Below are 18,965 nucleotides of genomic sequence, written 5' to 3'. Positions count from 1 at the left end.
TCATGATGTATTGTTTTCAGTTTGGTTTTAATCGAACTTGTTTATTGCCCCTCTTAAGATGATGAAAAGGGACTGTGGGTTTAGAAATGTCAGGTTTTGAGTTGAACACATCTCAGGGAAAAAAAACCCAACAAAAGATAATTTATTGCAGTTTAACTGTGATTGCAGAGCGTATGCTATTGCCAGAAGGGCTGAATTTCACATTCAGAATTATTCATTTTTAAAATTTTATTTTCATGTGTAACAGTATGACTCTAGGATGATCATCATGCAGGAAAACAAACTGATTTGGTTGAAAATGAGCTATGTAGTGTGGAGGAGAAACCCTTGGAGAATTTGCACTGTAAAGCATGTAGAAACAGAACATCCTTTGCGTGACACTTGCAGGTATCTCCTCTGCAGGACTGCACAATGTATCTGTTAGATTTACATCTGGAAATGGGTGTACGGTATAGTTCTGTGTGGGTTGGCCTTGGCTGACTGCCGGGTGCCCACCCAGCTGCACTCTCACCTCCCCCTCCTCAGCAAGACGGGGGAGAAAATAGATGAAAAAGCTCCTTATGTCCTTGCAGAGGTAAGGACGGGGAGATTGCTCACCAATCATTACAGGCAAAACAGACTCTAAATTAATTTAATTTATTGCCAATTAAAAATAGAGATAGCGTGAAACAAAAACAAAACTAAAACCACCTTCCCCCCGCCCCTCTTCTTGCCAGGCTTGACTTCAATGCCAGCTCCTCTACCTCCTTCCTGGGCAGGGGGATGGGGAATGGGAGTTCTGGTCAGTTCATAACACTTCGTCTCTGCTGCTCCTTCCTCTGCACACTCTTCCTGGGCTCCAGCGTGGGGTCCCTCCCACAGGAGACAGTCCTCCACGAACTTTTCCAATGTGCGTCCTTCCCACAGGCTGTAGTTCTTCGCAAACTGCTCCAGCGTGGTCTCTCCCACGGGGTGCAGACCTTCAGGACCAGACTGCTCCAGCGTCGGCCCCCCACAGGGTCACAGGTCCTGTCAGGAGCCTGCTCCAGTGTGGGCTCCTCTCTCCATGGGGCCACAGGTCCTGCCAGGAGCTCGCTCCAGCGTGGGCTTCCCACGGGCCACAGCCTCATTTGGGCATTTGCCTGCTCTGGCATGGGGACCTCCACAGGCCAAATGTGAATATCTGCTCCACCGTTAACCTCCATGTGTTGCAGGGGGACAGCCTGCCTCACCATGGTCTTCTCCAAGGGGTGGAGGGGAATCTCTGCTCTGGTGCCTGGAGCACCTCCTCCCCCTCCTTCTGCACTGACCTTGGTGTCTGCAGAGTTGTTCCTCTCACATCTTCTCACTCCTCTCTCCCAGGTGCCACACAGCACTTTTTACCCTTTCTTAACTACGTTACCACAGAGACACCACCAGCATTGCTGACAGGCTCAGCTTTGGCCGGTGGCAAGTCCATCATGGAGCCAACTTGAACTGGCTCTGTGCAACACAGGGACAGCTCCTGGTGACTTCTCACAGAGGCCACTGCTGCAGCTCCATCCCCCCCAGAGCTACCAAACAACTTCAATCAGCACTTGTTTAAAAACCTAACTTCTGAAATTACCATGACCGTTCCTTATTGCAGAACTGACAACAGTGTATCTTACCTCTTTTGGAGATCTCTTTTTCTGAAAGAATAATTCCTTTGCAGATGACAATAATTTGAAAAAAAATCCTTAATTCAGCTTATCTGACTCACTTTTCTTAGAACACCAGTATTCTGTCTTGCTATGTGGTCTGATGCTAAAAGACTTGTGCAGCAGTAGGATTGCTACTCAAAAGTAGCTAATTAATTATGAGAATCTGCTTTAATCTGGACTGCCTGGCAAGTCTGAGACTTTTCCTAAAATACTCGGGCTTGATAGGTATTTGCTCTAGCTGGTTTTGCATTTATTTAAGATAAATGTCTTTAGGCAGACTTGCACTCATGTCTTGGAAGGTGAAAATTCCCTTTTCTTGCTCTTTCTCCTGGATTCTGGTGTCTCTTGGCTTGTACTAGAGCATCTCACACCAGAGCTTGCACTGAATCATAGCTTGAATCCATTAGAATAAACAGTCTTTTTCTAGTCCACTGTCAGATACAATTTATGTTCTGTCTCAACAGCAAAAAAGAATGTAGAAGCCCAACTGATGTGAGATGTCTATATAAGCATTAGTCTGAATTAAAACTTTTGCTGTACTCCAAGGAAATTTAGTTGATGCTTATATGGTATAAGTTGATATAAGTATATAGTTGATGCTTGTGGTATAAGAACCCTTATTCCCATGTCTGTCTTTTTCCTTCATGCCGCCCAGTTGTTTGAGGCCTGGCTTCTGGTTTATGTCACGTATTTGTGGACTACAGAGGCTAACAGCGCTTAGTGGAACTAACAACAGTGCTTAATGGAACTTCAGTAGCTCATCTGAGAGCCTCAGCCAAGTGAACCTTTCTCTTCTTTCCTCCCTGATGAACACAATGGGAGAGAGTCTGACTTTATGGAAATTCATCTTTTGTCCCCTAAAAGAGTGTGGTTATTTAGAAGGCAGACTTACAATATGTGGGGCACTAATGTCTGGTACTTCTGATTTGCTTCCACAGAAAAATGAGCAGAAACTTAAATAATTTTCACAGGTTGTTCTCCTCTAAGTGCTAAATATATAGGCCTCATGGTTTTTTTGTGTGTGCATGCGCAGCAAGTAATACCAGAGCACTCTATGGATTAAAAACATGCTTTAGCACCCAGCAAATTGTAATGCAAACTGTAAGAAGGCGCATGAACTAAGCATGCAATTAAACGACATTTTGATTAATACTCTAGGTGAATGACTTTTTACGTATTGCACAGTGGTTCAATTTTAACTGCGAAGGAAAGGTCAGTATCTTCTGGGAGACAACTAGTGTCCCAGCTGGCAACATGGGACAGTTAGCAGACCATTGGGTAGGTGGTCAGAAAACTGGGTTCTCCCTCCCATGTCTTGAAGCCCTTTGAGACAGAAAATTGTTCAGCTATGATGTGTTGGTGTCTCTTTGCTCTAGAGTCACTTTCATAACAACAAGGAGAAAAGAGGTCCTGGGATCAACTGCTGGTTAAATGGTAAAAGAGAAATTATTTCCACTTTGATGTATACTGAAGTTTACAGTTAGATAGTCTGAATAAATTATCAAAATAAATAATGGAAAGACTACTTCCAGTGCCTCATATTAGCCCAGGTGAGTTACATTTGAAGGCTTAAGGCTAACAAATACAGTTTTGCTTTGTTAAAGCCAGTATAATCCAAATGTAAATATCCTTGTTATAATCCATGCAGACCCCTCTAAAACAGTGAATCCCTAAAGTACTTGCAGGGCACTTTGTTTTTTGAATACTTTTGTTGAAGTTCTTGGCTTTATCTTTCAGACACTTATAATTTCTGCTTATCTGATCCATCTGTATGCTTTTTTATGCTCTCCTCTCTTCCTTGTGAAGATGAGTTTAGGGCAAAGGAGCCCAAGATGGGCCTGGATGGTACAGGCAAGTGATGTGGGAATAAAATCCATTAGGGCAGTGAAATAGCTACATCTGCACCACAGTTCATGAGCAGGAACAAGAACCTCCATTAGCACAAAGCATACTGTGGTGCATTTGCTGTCCAACTGGGTGACTGTCTACAGCCAGCCTGTGGACAGTCACTCTGGATACTCGTGACTGCAAGCAAAGCTGCTGAGCATACAGCATCAGGCTGTGTGCTCTGGAGAGCACCTTCAGACTCCACTGTGGGTTTGTCGAGTATTGTGCTGCAAGTCTGCCGACCACAACAGCCAGGGAGGTGCAGTGCGAACACTGGTTGCACTCGCAGCCTCCCCTGCACGTCCCTGGTGCTCCATCCTTTGGAGTCTTGCACACTAAGCAGCCAGTCTGTGCTTTCACAAATGGGGTAGATTGGCTCATTAGACACTGGTTTACATTGATTTCATGTGATTAAACTAGTTAATACTTACAAATAATGAAAAAAAAATAGTATGTCCATGAGATCTCTTGAAAACAAACAGTTTATATTTTTTCACAGGCTAGATGCTTAGATTGCTAGAAGATTTAATCTGCTCACTCTCAAATCACCTCTAATGCTTTTCATGTATGAATTACTTCTGCTAAGATTTTTAACTTGGACAGTGTTCACGGAGGTAAGGTTTAAAACTGAATGCTAAACATCCTTTGTTGGCATGTCATGCTGAACTCAGATCCCACCAATTCATGCTCTTAGTAGAGCATGGTCATCTTCTCATTTTATCCTTTTGCTTTCAGACAGGATAATCAATACAAAATACTGTCCATGCAATGGCTCAGTTACAGTTCAGGAGAAGGCTTCCTACCTACAGAACAAACCTAGGAAACACCTAAGAGAAAAGGAACTATGAAACAACTATGAGGATTGGACACTTAAGCTTCTGTACTGCCATGTTTTGAAAAGATTTAACATAAAATTGTCATTGATTTTGACAAGATTGATGTTAAAATCCCATATGATTCTTTGAAATACTTACCCTTCCTCTGCTAGCAGGTACATTATGAAATAATGGCATAAATAAGATTAAAGCTTTCATAATAGAGCCTTCTACGAAATACTAATATTGAAGTTTTGCTTTGGCAAAACTTTCCATAGAAGTGTTGACTGTTCTATTTTTAAGATTGGGAAGACCCTAATGACATATTAACCTCACCAACTGCACATAATAAAAGCTGTAGAAATCCACACCATGAATCTTGTATTTTTCTGTATACATTATTCCCACATCTGACCTTCCAGTAATTCTGTAGGGTAGATAACGACTTTTGGACTCTTGGCTAAATGTTCTTATAAAAGCTCTCTGTCCTGGCTCCAGGTCAGGTTCTAAAGCCTATTAAGACTTTTTAGTTCAATATTCAAAGCAGTTAATGGGTATGCTGAAGACGAAACTTCAGTCTTCGGACAACTTGGGCAGCTGCTTACCTCTTGAGCAGTGCAGATCACAACATCCAGTCCAAGCATTTCTAAAGTCTGAGGAAACTAAGATCTGAAGTAAGCTTCCAGTGATCAGAACAGGTCCAGGTTATTTAGGGAAACACTGCAAATCCTTCAAAAAATGAAAAGACTCTCTTTGAATCATTTTGGAATATCCTACACACTAATGTCTCTCTTCTTCACATAAAAAAAAAAAAAAAAGGAAAAGGGTAAGGGGAGGGGGACTGCTGTATGTTCACACCTTGGGCATAAGAGGATCTTGAAAGACATTTCCTTCTTTTCATTCTGCCCTGCTCTCCACACAGGTTTCGGCATTGATAGCCATTTGAAGCACTTTTTTCCTTTTTAAATTTAGTTCAAACCAAGCAGGTTAGGTGGCATATATTTCAAACTAAAAGAGAGGTACAAGGGGAGCACTTGAGAACTGCCTATGTTCTTGCTGTGTCCCTTCTGCTTTTCATTTGTGCGAACACGCACCAATCTCCAACTGTGCTAATTACTGAATTTTCACTCTGTTTTGGATAGATCTGTACAAGATGGATACAACACCAGAATGTGCAGCCTTCTTGCTCCTGAGTGCCACAGATCTGGTGTGCCATCTGAGCAGTTCTCCAAGTCTCAGCAACTTCATTTGTGATGCTCAGCACTGGAAATGACTGTTGTGCTAAATAAGAGCAAGGTATTATTATTATTATTATTATTTAGCGTAAGGCAACACAACTTTGAAATGCCTTCAGTTGCCTTAAAACCATATGACTTTTAAGAGTAGGCATTAACCCTACAAGTCATTGAGGTATTTCTGAATTTATTACTGGTGCTTAGATCTCTAAGAGATACTTGTTTGATGTAAAATAACAAAATAATGTCAATGGTAATGTTTCTCTCTAGTACCACGAGTAAAGTTGGTACAAATGTAAGGTGAGCAGAATTAAGGAATATTACAAGCCTGTGGGTACAGCTAAGGGTCACACAGTTAATGCTGGAAATAAACACACTGTTCTATTTTTGGGAACATGAATGTCAGTCTTATCTGAATAATCTTGCCATAAAGCACTTACTTACTTAAAATAAAACAAACACAAAAGTAAAGAAACCAGAACCTCAGAAGAAAACAAACTGCTCTCAGCTGCTTTCATAGATATGCTCTACTGTAGCATGGTTATAAATGGGTTCTCTACTGATCTTTCTCTGATATTGTTTTGGACACATCTGTATTATAAATGTTGAAAAACAATCCTTTTTTTCTTCCTAACAACAGAGTTGACTAAATAGAAAATAAAATGTATTTCCTTTTCTTCCTACCTTTGAATAGCCAGAAAAAACACAAATAAGAATACTGTCCCCTCAAGATGTGGGTGTGATGTCCCATTTAGCTTTGTAGGGGAAGGCAGCGTTTCAGGTAGAATCAGTTTTTATATAGTCTTAACAAAAAAAGCTAGAACACTATTGTGGGGCTTGCAGGGGCAGAACAATTCAAGACAGGAGTTATACAGCCTCATCATTTTTAATTACTCTTACAAAGAGGAGCTTTCTAAAAGCACACATGCAATGAAGTAGTATCAGTTATGTGTGTGAGAACAAAGGCATGACACCTGCTCCTGCATGGAGCTGTGGCAAAGGCCTATAGCAATGCTTTCCTCTGCGTGAGTGTAAGGTGCTCCCTTCAGCATACACAGCCAGGCAATCACTAACAGAGAAACTTACAGAGAAATGCATTTCCTAATGTGTTCTGAACAGTGTGGCTGGGTTTACATCTTTCCTGTGGTTAGAAGGGTTTTTTGGTTGCTGAGGTTTGTTTTTTTTTAAATAGCCATGCTGGCAGGCATGTAACAATCTGATGAAGCTCTTTTTTTTTTTTTTTTTTTTTTTTTTTCCCCATGCACTTTAGTTTCCTAAAAGGGATATTCAAGTATCAGACTCTTCAGTTTAAATGAAAATGCTGGAAGTCAAGAGAAATTCAAGTGGAAACCACCGGCCTCAACTTGGCCATCTTCTGTTGTGAACACGACTGTCCAAACACAGCCATCAGGTAACTGCTGGGCAGAGTTAAGGAGGTGTCCTGCTTAGCATCCATTCCTCCCAGCTTCACCAGTGGAAATTCTTGGTAAGACAAATTGGCTTCCCCAGATACAGCCTGGTTAGTGCAGCAAACCACTCGAGCACCGTGTTCAGCCAGGATGGAAAAACCTTGCCCGGGCCCCGGCATCACTCCCTGTGGTGGGGAAAGAGGGCTGCTCCGGGGCCCCGACGGCCACACCGCTGCCACAGCGCTCGGAGCACCGTCCTCTCTCCCAGACAACGCCGGCGTCGTCGTGCGGAGCTGGGACGAGGCGCCGACACCTCCGCCAGCGACAGCGGGACCGCTTCGCCCTCAGCGAGGCTTCTCCCTCAGGGAGGGAGTCTCGGGTGAGGCGGCCCCAGACCGATCACCAGCGCCTCGCCCTGCCCAGCGGCAGCGGGGCCCACGCACAGGCCAGTGGCGCGGGGGCGGGGGCGGTCCCTCGGGCTCACATGCGGCCTCGTAGAAGAGGATCTTCCTCGCCGAGCCACCGCGCTCCCGCCTGGGTCTTCACCGCGGCTCCGCGCTTCCCCGGGGGGGGCCGCCAGCCGCGCCGCGCTGCGCTGCGTGCCGGGGGCGCCGCCTGCCGCGGGCGCCGGGCGCGGGCCGCCAGGGGGCGCCCGAGCGCGGCTCGCCCCGCGACGGCGGCGGCGGGGTGAGTGGGGCCGAGCCTCCCTCGCCAGCCCCCCGCCCCGCCGGCAGCGCTCGGCGGTGGCCAGACCGCCGCGGCACCGCACGGCCGCCGCACAGCTGAGCTCAGCTCCGCTCTGCCAGCAGGAGCCAGCCGCGGAAGCGGCGAGGATGCTGCGCCTCAGCCGCGGGCGCGGGGCTAGCCGCGCCCGCCGCCGGCAGCGGCCGTGCCCGCTGCTCCTCCTCTCAGCGCTGCTCTGGGCGCCGGCGCTGGTGGCCTTCAACCTGGATGAGGAGAAGCTGACGGTGTACAGCGGCCCCCCGGGCAGCTACTTCGGGTACTCGGTGGACTTCTACATCCCCGACTCCAGCACGTGAGTGCCGCCGCCGGGCGGGCTGGGCGGGTCGCTCCCCTCAGCGCGGCGCCCGCGGCCCCGGGGGGGGCGGCCGGGTCCGGGCTGTGCCTGAGCGAGCGCCACTGGGCCGCCCCCGCTGCCTGGCCGGGGCTGGGGGGCGCCGACGGGCTTAGAGGAGGCTTTGGGGAAGGCGATGGGCAAACGGCGGCGTCTCGCCCGCCGCCCTCGGGCCGCTCGCCGAGGTGACAGCCCCTGGCGCGGGTTGCCGGGGCCGCCGCCCGTCGGTCCCGATTGCCCTTACCTCCCCGGTGACTTCCCGGTGTGTTTTGCAGAGTCAGTGTCCTGGTGGGAGCTCCCAAGGCCAACACCACGCAGCCAGACATAGTGGAAGGAGGAGCGGTGTACTACTGCGCCTGGCCCGCCAGCCAGTGCAGGCAGATACCCTTTGATAATACCAGTAAGTAAAGCGCTGAATCTCGTAGCGCAGCGTAGTGTGTGTGCCTCTGCTGTGCTCAGGTGCCCCTTCGGCACAAGTTTCCTCCGTGCTCGCTTTAGTTGTGTCACTTTGATCTGAGTATCTGGAGTTCGCTGGAGAAATCCCACTCCTGGGGTTCTGTATGCATGTGCGCTGGCAGGGAAGGGTTTAATGGTCCCCAGGGAAGTAACAGCAGTATGACTTCCAGGATCTGTGCGTAGTTCATCTTCAGCAGTTATTACTGCGCTTTTTTTTTTTAAATGCTTTAATGAAAGGTGTTTGTGGCAGATTCCTCATTTCCTCATTTTGAAAATACTTCTTTTTTTTTTCTTTTGAGTGCTCAGAAGGCAAAACCCCAAACCCCATGTCTCACACACTTCTCTGAATCCTGGAAATCACAGGCTTGCTAGTCTTTGCTGTTACTTTCAGCAAGGGGTTTTCTGTCTGTTCAGATGGATGAAGTACCTCATGTGACATGCTTATTTAATTCTTTTCAGAAAGCAAGAATTTTATTTCAGAATATTGGAAGCTGGATGCAAACTGATTTAGGCACAATGTGGATAGATTATATCCACTTCCAAAATCCCAAGACAGATGTTTCTTATTTAATTAGAGGGAACACATGTTTTAAACAATTCAGGCTGTTTATGTTTTCGTTGTCTCTTTATAGGTCTTGAAAATAATTTAAACCTAGTGTTTGCAGGGACATTAAAACTGATTCCTTTATTTAGGCAGACTTTGACAGTTTAACCATTAAGCAAAAGTTATGATTCTTTAGGTTATATTTAATCTTACCATTTGTGGTTTATTTAAATGCGAACACAATGCAATTCGTTTTTTTTCTGAGAGCACAAATTAAATTAGAAGAACTTACTTAAATGTAGCAAGCAAGCAGTGCAGTTCTTTACCCCTTCCAGCTCCAGCCACCCGCACATCCTATTACTATGTTAGTGTCTAGGAACTCTGCTCAGGATGACTCTCCCATCATGCTGGGCATTCTTCAAAACAGAGTAAGAGTTAGCTCCTGCATGTGTATGTGGCTACTTGGGCATGTCATACTACGTACAGCATATGGTTATTTGTAAATCTGAATGTACAGACATAGACAGTATGCATACAATATTTTTATTGTAATATGCCCAAGTGTACATCTTTAAAATAAACCAGTTTAGGAAATACTCCTGTATTTCCATCTTATGATTAGATAGTTCATGTAACAGAAGTGGAATATATTATCTGTAGAAATTAATTTCAGGTCTGAATAGACAACTTACAGACCAAATGAAAATTCCATTGCATTTTAAAGGGGCATTTTGAAAAATGAATGAAAACCTAGTGATGAAACCTAGAAGGACATCTGGCTTTCCTGTGGGAAACTCCGGAAAAGTTGACTAAAGTGACTCAGGACAACTCCATACTCTTGGCGGAGATGTCCTTTTGCAGATACTATGTTTCAAATAAAGGCACAAACACAGGCTGATGAGTAAGTAAATCAACAAGGCTTTGGACTGTATCACACAACTATTCAGCTTGGAATCTCCACAGCGTACTTCATTCAGTCTACCTGAGACAGTTGTTTGTGTCCTCTGGGTAGATGCCTGACTTGTAGACAGCTGAAGTTAAGCCAAGGAGAGCCCATAGAGCAGATATAAATGCCCTGTACTTGGAGGAGGGACTGCAGTATAGGCAGGTTTAGCAGTGTTATCATTAGCTGTCTAATTCCGATACCAAGAGCAGTAAAGGTGTCACTTCACACAATTCAGCAATGGCCAGCTGCTCTCATAGACAGGGACCCCAGGAAGTTTTGCGTAGCTTGTACCAACACCCATTCTTTATTGCCTGCAAAATAAAGGCCATCTCCAGTTCGCCTTAGATGACTCTTTTTGCTGAAGTATGGATGCGTGTCTCATGTCGTTTTTTTTCTCTCCAAAATACGCTACTGACAGGAGTGAGTTTTCCATCTTTTCCACTATTCCCCCAAACAAAGTAATCCATATGCACTCTATCCTAGATGATACTATTTCAAATAGTCTGTTACACAAAGTGTCTTTTGAAGTCTCCGTGCATTGTATGCCTAGTGAGACTTAGATAGTCCGTAAGAAACGTGGAGGGTATTTTCAGTTTATGGCTCTTGTACAGGCACCTTGTACTCACTATGTCTTCTCCCTACAACATCACTCAGAAATGCTGCTATTCCCATTTATATTTCTATTTATATTTTCATTTTTATATTTGTTCTAATAAACAGAAAAAAGTCGGTCTGGGTTGTCAAAGAGCGGGTTTTTTCTCTTCTTCCTCCAGTTCTTTAACCACAAGATTATCCTTTCTCCCAAGACAAAAACACTCAGTAATTGTTAGAAGACTGGAAATTCATCTCTAGCAGCTTTAATTTTAAAGATTAATGCTTTATTAATGTGTCATTAGTTCTGTGTTCTAGCTGTCAAACACAGACTGGGTTCTTTAGTACTCAAAAGCAAGAGTACTACTGAAATCATCTTTGTGGCACTGAGTGGATGTTAGGATGCCCAAGCTGGTCTGAGTGCTATGAGCAGCTGCATAACTTGTGTTAACGTGGAAACATGTGTGGGCTAAACTACTCTGCTGAGAAGATAGCTTAATTAGAGTCAATAGAGGTGCAGGAGTATCTCCAGCCCATTCCTAGAAGTCATACCTCCTAACTGAAATTGTTCTACAGGCAGTTCTCACAGATTGTCACTAATTTCTCAGGTCACCTATCTCTGTTCTTCATAGTAGCTAATCCAGAGATTTCCAAAGTAATGAGGTGATTTACTTGCAAACTAACATCAATAAGTAGTCCTATTGATTAAATACCATTCCTGACAAGGGACAGAGGGTGGAAGGAGGATGGAATTCTGACATGCTGTATGTAGGATTTGAGCCAACCCATCCATAAGCAAGTCATGTAACCAGACATTCGCATATGGGTTGGCCAATGATATGGCATCCAGCCAAGAAGGGGCTTTAGCAGGAACTCTCTGTGTTTCCTGCTGTTGATATAGCACTGACTCTGCAGTCCCGTGTTTGCTGTTCTTTAAATCTGGAGGAGGGGGCCAAGACTCTGGAAAGAAGCTGAAAGCACTGCCCCTGAGAGCACAACTGGTGCTTTAACCTGCTCCTTTGCAGTAGGGAACTGAGATAAAGTATAATGGAAGGACTTCTAGTATCCTTTTACTCCAGGAGATATGGACTGAAGGGCAGAGACTCTTCTCCCTTGTTTCCCTGCTCTGTAAAGCTGTCTTGTTGCATTGCAGTGTAAGGCTGTGATACTCTTTGAAAATCAATGAGAGGACAGGGGAACAAGCGTTGGCATTATATTAAAGAGCTGTGATCTGTCTTTCCTCTCTTACCTACACAAAGCTAACTTCTCCTTTTCAGTTTCTCCATTATGAAATGGGGTTTACAATGACTTATTTCTGCTTTAGCATTGAGGTAGAATTACCAGGTCCTTGTGTTTAATCTGGGTGCTCTTCCATTCAGCTGCCAGGAGAGGTAGCAGGAGAGCAATATGAAGAAAACTCTCCCTGCTTGATTAACTCGGGAACTTTTGAACCACTGAAAGCATCTTGCAACCAGAAGCAAACTTAAATGCCCCCTGAAGTGCACTATTGCGTTTGAAATGTGGTAAAAAAGTAATAGTTTGGATTTCAGAAACTCATTATAATGATCACTTTTAATTGTAATACTTAACAGACTGCAACAAGTTCTTATGTTTTAAATTAGCTCCTAAAGGTATAATTTTAGATACCACTTCCCGTAAGTTTCCAGAACTCACTGGGGTGTTGTCTTTGCTTTAAGTTAACTTTATCACTTTTAGTAAAATAGGTTATATTTTTCTAAAATAGCTGGAGAAAACTTGAGCAGCCTCTGAAGAGGAACGGGGGGGGGGATGTGGATCAGTTCTGGCCAAGCGTGCAGTTGATAAAAAACATGAGCTAATCTGGCCACAGCAGTTGAGCTGATTGTAACAGAACCCAGGTACTGTATAAGGAAAGGATGTGTTGTGGGACTCAAGAGGTTTAGTTACATGAAAAAAACATTAGCTGTAAACATGGTAAGATTCTAGGGAAAACTTAGAATCCTGTTATAAAACAGAATTTGTATCTCAAGAGAAGGTGCCGAGGAGGTATTTTATTGTACTTTTAAATGTTGATGCATTTCAGTCCACTATGCTATTAAGACCTTATCTGGAGCCTCATGGTTCACTTGTAGCATTCTGATTTATAATAGACCCTCAGGAGTTTCTTTTATAAGTCTCAGCCTTATCTAAAGAAGGGAAAAAATACCCTTAGCTATGTTAGTTCAAGCCCTGAGGTCTTAATTTGTTTTTGATCAGATTGTACTTTGGGAAAAAATCCTATTGGGTTTGATGATTCTTTTTTTCTGGATTCATGGAATGAAAGTCCAAATAAAGCTCTCTAGATATGATCTATTAAATTAAAATAACTCATATAAATAGCATCTAAGGCACAATAAAAACCAGAAATTAAATAGATGTTTGCAGAATCAGATAAATCTAAAAATAGAAGCAACTCTTCTCATCATGCAAGGGATTTGCATATCCTTACTGTCTCTAAACATTATGGAGTCCTTTTTTCCCCTAGGATTAATGTTGAAAGCAATTGCTTGGCTTGGTTCCTTAGATCATAGTCTTTAGCATTGCATTTGTATTGTGTCTCTCTCTTGAGGGTGTAATATCTATGACCTTGTGAATGTTATTGACTTATCATTGCTTAGTAATGGCTGGTATCATTGGAATCTTTATGGTAGTGATACCAAAAAGATATCACCCTGCCATGGTGATAGGGTTGACAAGATCCCCACTCTTCCCTCACTTCTAGAATATGGGACCATGTATGACAGTACGAACCCTTCCCTCTCTCTCTTGGTTTCTATAAGCCAGGACCCTAATGATGCAGCAGGGCTGATTTCAAAATTAAATTAGGTTGCTCAGAGCCTTGTGTAGCCAAGTTCTGAAACTACCCAAGGGCAGAAATGACATAGCCTCTCTGGGGAATCTGTTCCAGTGCTTAATCACCCTCACGGTGAAGCATTTTTTTCTTTATATCTAATCAGAAATTCCCTTGTCCTAACTTGTGTCTGTTACCTCTTCATCGTGCTGCTTACCTCAAATGGGACTTTGGCTCTCTTTTCTCTCTACCTATTGAACACTGGATGAAATACAAATAGATCCTTCTTTGCCAAACACCTGCAAGTCTTGTACTGGTGTCTCAAAACTGTACATAGCATTCCAGGTGATGTCTCCATGTCGTGGGGATATTCACTTTCCTTGACCTGTATATATTTATATAAATATAAATGTTTGGGTTTTTTATATGTTTGTGTTCCCATTATATAAAAACGGACAGGTGATTATTCACCTCTACACTGTGTATATATAATTATGTATAAATATATGAAATATATATTAAATTTTATATTATCTTTATTTATGTGTATATATCTTTATTTATGTATAGATATATATATACACACACACACGTATATCAAAACAGATATTTGAAAGGGATTTGCCTTCCTGGATGTAGTCTAAGGAGGTTCAGATTAGAGGGCAGAGTGTAACTGAGCCTGCTGCAGATGCCTGGTTAATCGCCATCTGCATTTATCCAGTACCAGTACATACAGATAAACACACACGAAGCAAGTAAAAATAATACTTTTCAAAGTTCCTGACGGGCAAGAACTTACCTGAAAGAGTTGCAGGTGTATTACATAGCCAGATTTGTTGCTTTGATTAGAAGCATTGTTTTCTTGTGTTAGGTTTGATTAAAATATTTGGATTTGCTTTTGCTCATTTGAGTATTTTCAAATTATGATAGATGCTGCATTTTTTACTTCTAGTTTTCAAGAGCTGAATGGATCACAATGAGCCACTATATCAGTGTTTGCAAATACATCTATTTCATATGCAGAACCTGATTACAACAAAGAAATATTTATAAGAGTAATGTTTGAGTCATGCCTGTTAAACAGTTTATAATGTGCTGATTCAGTGACTGAGGTGAGATCAATCCACATAGAAAGCACCAAATTTTTTTCTAATGAGTGCAAATGATGGATTTGCATTAACACTTGCTCCAGGTTTAGGCTTTAATTCCTAAAAATTAATCTCTGCACTATTGTTCTTACATAGGTTTGCTTTTTACTGTCTGAATTCAAATTTTTCTACTTGTCCAGCTACTACTGTGGCAATTTAAGGGGCCTTTTTCCCTTTGGTAGCCCCTAGGTACCTCAAGTCTAAAAGACTGGGTGAAGGAGTACTGATTTTGAGAATTATCTTTCACCATCTCCCAGAGCTGCTTCTGAAGCTGGATTGTGGGGCAGTACCAACGTATAGGAGTCTTGGCTCCTGCGGTAGAAAATGAGATGCTTTTGGGTTGCTGAAATGCAGTTTAAGGATGTCCTTGCACCTGAATTTATATTTATACATCTTTCTGCATACTCCTGGTTGTCTGGGTCTAGTCTGCAATACAGTCTTAGGCAGTACAATTAAGAGCGACTCCAGGGCTGAGTTTCAAGCCAAATTTGCGAGTTATCCAGACTGTTGACCATCTGGAACAGCTCCTAGGCTGGCTCTGAAGCAATCCAGCTGGTACTCAGGCACTCCCTGGACCACTCTGTGGACAGGCTCAGGCGTTGTGTGCCCAGCCCAGCTGCTGCCTTGTATTCTAGCTATCCTTGCACTAGTGTCACGTATCATGATACAAGATAGCCTGGACTCCTTCCTAAAAGGGGCCAGGCATTCTCATCCAGAAAAGATGACATTTGAATGCAATCTAAATTCAAGCCAAGTTTTCGCTGCTCACAGAAATATAGCTTAGCCTGTGAGTAAAATACAATATAGACATAGCCTGTGGACCTCAGATCCCCATAAATAACACAAGGAGAGATATTTCCCTGTCATACAAGGGTGTTGTCAGGATACAGACATGTTATTTTTTGAAACACTTAGATAACAGAGTTTTGAGGGATATACCCAAAACAGAAATAAACCTTTTTCTTTTTTTTCTTTTTTTTTTTAATTGGATTAGGATTTATCTGAGTAAATGAATAGTTTTTGTCTGAGTCTAGTCTAAGGTGGTCATCTGTGGCTATCTACAGTTGGTAAAAAATAATTAAGTACTTTTAGGCCATGGTTCTTCTGACCTTCTCAGATGTTTGCTTTAGGAGGAGAACTGTGTCCTCAGTTGTAAGTGGATGACTAGCTCAGAAATGGATACTTACAGTGGCTTCATTTAGAGCCTTGTTGTCTAATTGAATACAGTCAGGGCACAGTAATGACAGTACACGTGTATTCAGACAAGTTAGTTGTGTATTTACCTTCATTTTGATAAAGTTATAGGGGAAGCATTAGCTGTTTTACAGCAATCTGAAATACTGATTGGTTGTTATATACAAAAGATTAAACTCTATTTTACAGCATAATCTCAGAAACTGGGAATATGCCTCTGTAGCTCCAGCAAGGATCCTGAGCAAAGGTGATTAGAGAATTTCTGTCAAAAGAGATTTATCTAGGGAAAAGAGCTATTTACTACTTTGTATGTCTGTGATATTTTACTGATTATTTTATAATGAAAATCCCATGCCTTATGATGAAGGATTCATACTACACCATATGCCACTAAGTGAGCTGGGGGTATGTACGTACAGTTTCTGCAGATTTACTGGTAAATTCAGCTGTGGTTTTATAAATCCTGCAAACGGTTGTCCTAGTTTTAAAACCTAACTTCTTTTCAAATTTTAGTATACTTTGCCAGCAGACAAGTATGCTGTTTTGATTGAAAATGTAAGCTCTTTTTAAGTTAGTTTACTGGTGTGAGTATCCTCAGAGCCAGGCTAGCATTGGCTGCTTGGTGTAAACTGACCATGGCTGATTTTCAAGCTTCAAAAGCTTTGTTTCTATCAAGACCTCATCTGTGGACATTGATCATGTTCAGATCTGCTGGAGCATTAAAAAAGAAACCTTTAAAGTTTGAAAGGGTCTGACTTCACTGGAAAAAATAATCAAAAGTGGTGTTGCCAACAACTAGGTAGAAGCTGGCAGCTCCTACAATGCAGGGTGTCAAAGTTGCTGTCTCCCACACTCTCAAAGTTTAGGCCTAACTTAAATAAAATGTATTTTTAAAATGAGTACTTTTTCAGTGATTTTAAATTATACTTTCTGAATTTTTAAGATCTAAATATTCCTGAGATTTATCTCTCATCTCTCTAAACATAGATTTCCATTTTAGCCCCTGTAATGGGCGCAGCACAGAAACAAATATTTGTATGAAGGAAGACGTTTTCTCAGAGACTTTCAAACTTTCGCAGATTCATTCTCATTCAACTTTCCTCCATGTTTATTAGAAAAAAATATAGAGTACCCTTGTTTTCCAAATATAATGCATTTTTCTTTGTAATTCAGTTTATATCTGTAACATTTATAAGGTTATCATGAGCTGAAGTAACTGGTAATCTAACATCCTAGAAAAGCATTCTGATATCTCCTATATTCCTGTCGGGCAAATCCCAGGAAATGTTGGCTTTTTAAAGTGGTGGCTGCATTTTTCTTCAATTTTTTTAAAATGTATGTAAATCCATAGAATATAACCTGACGTTACATTTTTTTTCCACATTCCAAGGTAGACAGTATATGGTTTTATTTTTACTTAGAGTGAATAAAAAGGATTGATTCTTGTGAAATCTCTCCCGATAGGAACCAGAAACAAATATAAGGGAATGCAGATACAAGGGGGAAGGAGTAATGCCCTGCTTATGTATAAATGGAGAAGTTCATTAGAAATGACTGGTAAGGGAAGAGCATAGCTCATGAACATATGGGAAATCAGTTTACTTCAGAGAACTGAGGGTGAAAGGAAGGGATGTCTGCTTTTTATTAAAACCTGAAATGCATTATAATTGGCCTGAGTCTTTGCCCAGATGGCTTCTCTTATGCTGACATCTGCAAGAGTGTATATAAAGCAGCATTAAGCAGCTTTCTCTTGTGACAGTGTGTACATATGTAATTCTGTTAAAAAATAAGTCCTTTGCTATCTATAGTGTTGGTCTTTGAATAAGCATGCTGAGAAATGTCATTTGTTTGACAAAAACTAATTATGGAACATGCCTTTTACATGGAAAGTTTTTACCACATATGAGAAAACTTTTTAGGGCTTTTCACCTATTTTTGTAGATTCTTGTTCATTCTTCATCATAAATTCTAGCTAAACTTTTTTTTTGGCAGGGAGAATGTATTTGATCTGGCTGAGATGGAGTTAATTTTCCCTGTAGCAGCTCTCACAGTGCTGTACTGTGTACTAGTAGCTAGCAAGGTGTTGGTAACACACCAGGGTTTTGGCTGCTCCTGACCAGTGCTGGCACAGCACCAAAGCTGTCTTTCCAACATTACAGACACACACACCAGTAGGCTGTGGATGGGCAAGATCTTGGGAGGGGGCACAGCTAGGACAGCTGACCCAAACTGATATTCCGTAACATATGATGTCTGATCAGCAGTAAAAGCTAAGCGAAAGGAGGAGGAAGTGGGAGCATTCGTTATTTATGACGTTTGTCTTCTGGAGCAACCGCTACACGTACTGAAACCCTCCTTCCTGGGAAGTGGCTGGACATCTCCTGCTGATGGGAAGCAGAGAATAAATCTTTCAGTTTGCCTTTGCTTCTGCTTACGGCCTTTTGCTTTATTAAACTGTGATTATCTTGACACACGAGTTTTTTTCCATCTTGTTTTTCTCCCTTACCTGTCCTGCTGAGGAGAGGAGTGGTAGAGTGGCTTGGTGGACATGTGGCATCCGACTAAGGTCAACCCATCACAGGAAAACACAGGGTTTCTTCTTCCAGTCCTTTGTATTTTTTTTCTGAAGTTAAAATGTAATTATTTTGAATTTTCATATGTGAATTTAAGCTGTTTTCCACTGACCAGTGACAAGCTTAAATGATACTAAAATGTCCATTTCCTGTTAAGCTGGTAGGATGATGACAGTGGATGCAATGTAATATATCTATTAGTCTGTTCACTTGAATCTGTAATTCACAGGGTAATACTTTTTTAAAATAAGCTGTCAACATACTGCTTCTTTTTTTTGTCAGACAATAGGAAAATTAAAGTCAATGGCACCAGGGAACCTATTGAGTTTAAGACAAATCAGTGGTTTGGGGCAACAGTCAAAGCTCATAAAGAAAAAGTTGTGGTAAGTCTTATGCATTTGGTATTCATTTTGGAGATAATGTTTATCTTTCTCAAATGTATATCTTTAATAGCTCTCTATGTGTAGATTGTGGAATCAACTCTATGATTATACATGAATTCTAAAACAGATCATGTATATAACTCAGAAAATGAAGGCAGTCTATAAAACCAGGTTGAACTAATCAAGTGGAGATGATCCCACTGCCCTGTGAAAACAGTAGTATGCCATATTGTTGTGGA

The 18,965-nt window shown here is 42.1% G+C and overlaps 1 protein-coding gene across 2 annotated transcripts in view; it reads left to right on the top strand.

Annotated features, from left to right (window-relative positions):
• Positions 1-7,657: 7,657 nt before the first annotated feature.
• The window catches only part of ITGA8 (integrin subunit alpha 8), a 107,039-nt gene continuing 95,731 nt past the window's right edge, over positions 7,658-18,965 (top strand). Inside the window, exons 1-3 of one of the 2 annotated variants that reach the window (XM_075746269.1) lie at positions 7,658-8,043; positions 8,358-8,482; positions 18,626-18,726. In XM_075746269.1, the coding sequence (XP_075602384.1) occupies positions 7,841-8,043; positions 8,358-8,482; positions 18,626-18,726 (429 nt within the window). In that variant the 5' untranslated portion in view covers positions 7,658-7,840. Of the gene's footprint in view, positions 8,044-8,357; positions 8,483-17,236; positions 17,328-18,625; positions 18,727-18,965 lie in introns of those variants that run through there. The other variant, XM_075746270.1, reaches the window with a different exon arrangement.

Source organism: Balearica regulorum, chromosome 2, assembly GCF_011004875.1.
Source record: "Balearica regulorum gibbericeps isolate bBalReg1 chromosome 2, bBalReg1.pri, whole genome shotgun sequence".
Lineage (NCBI taxonomy): Eukaryota > Metazoa > Chordata > Aves > Gruiformes > Gruidae > Balearica > Balearica regulorum.
Note: the sequence above shows the minus strand (reverse complement) of the source record. Positions and strands in the feature narration are given on the sequence as shown.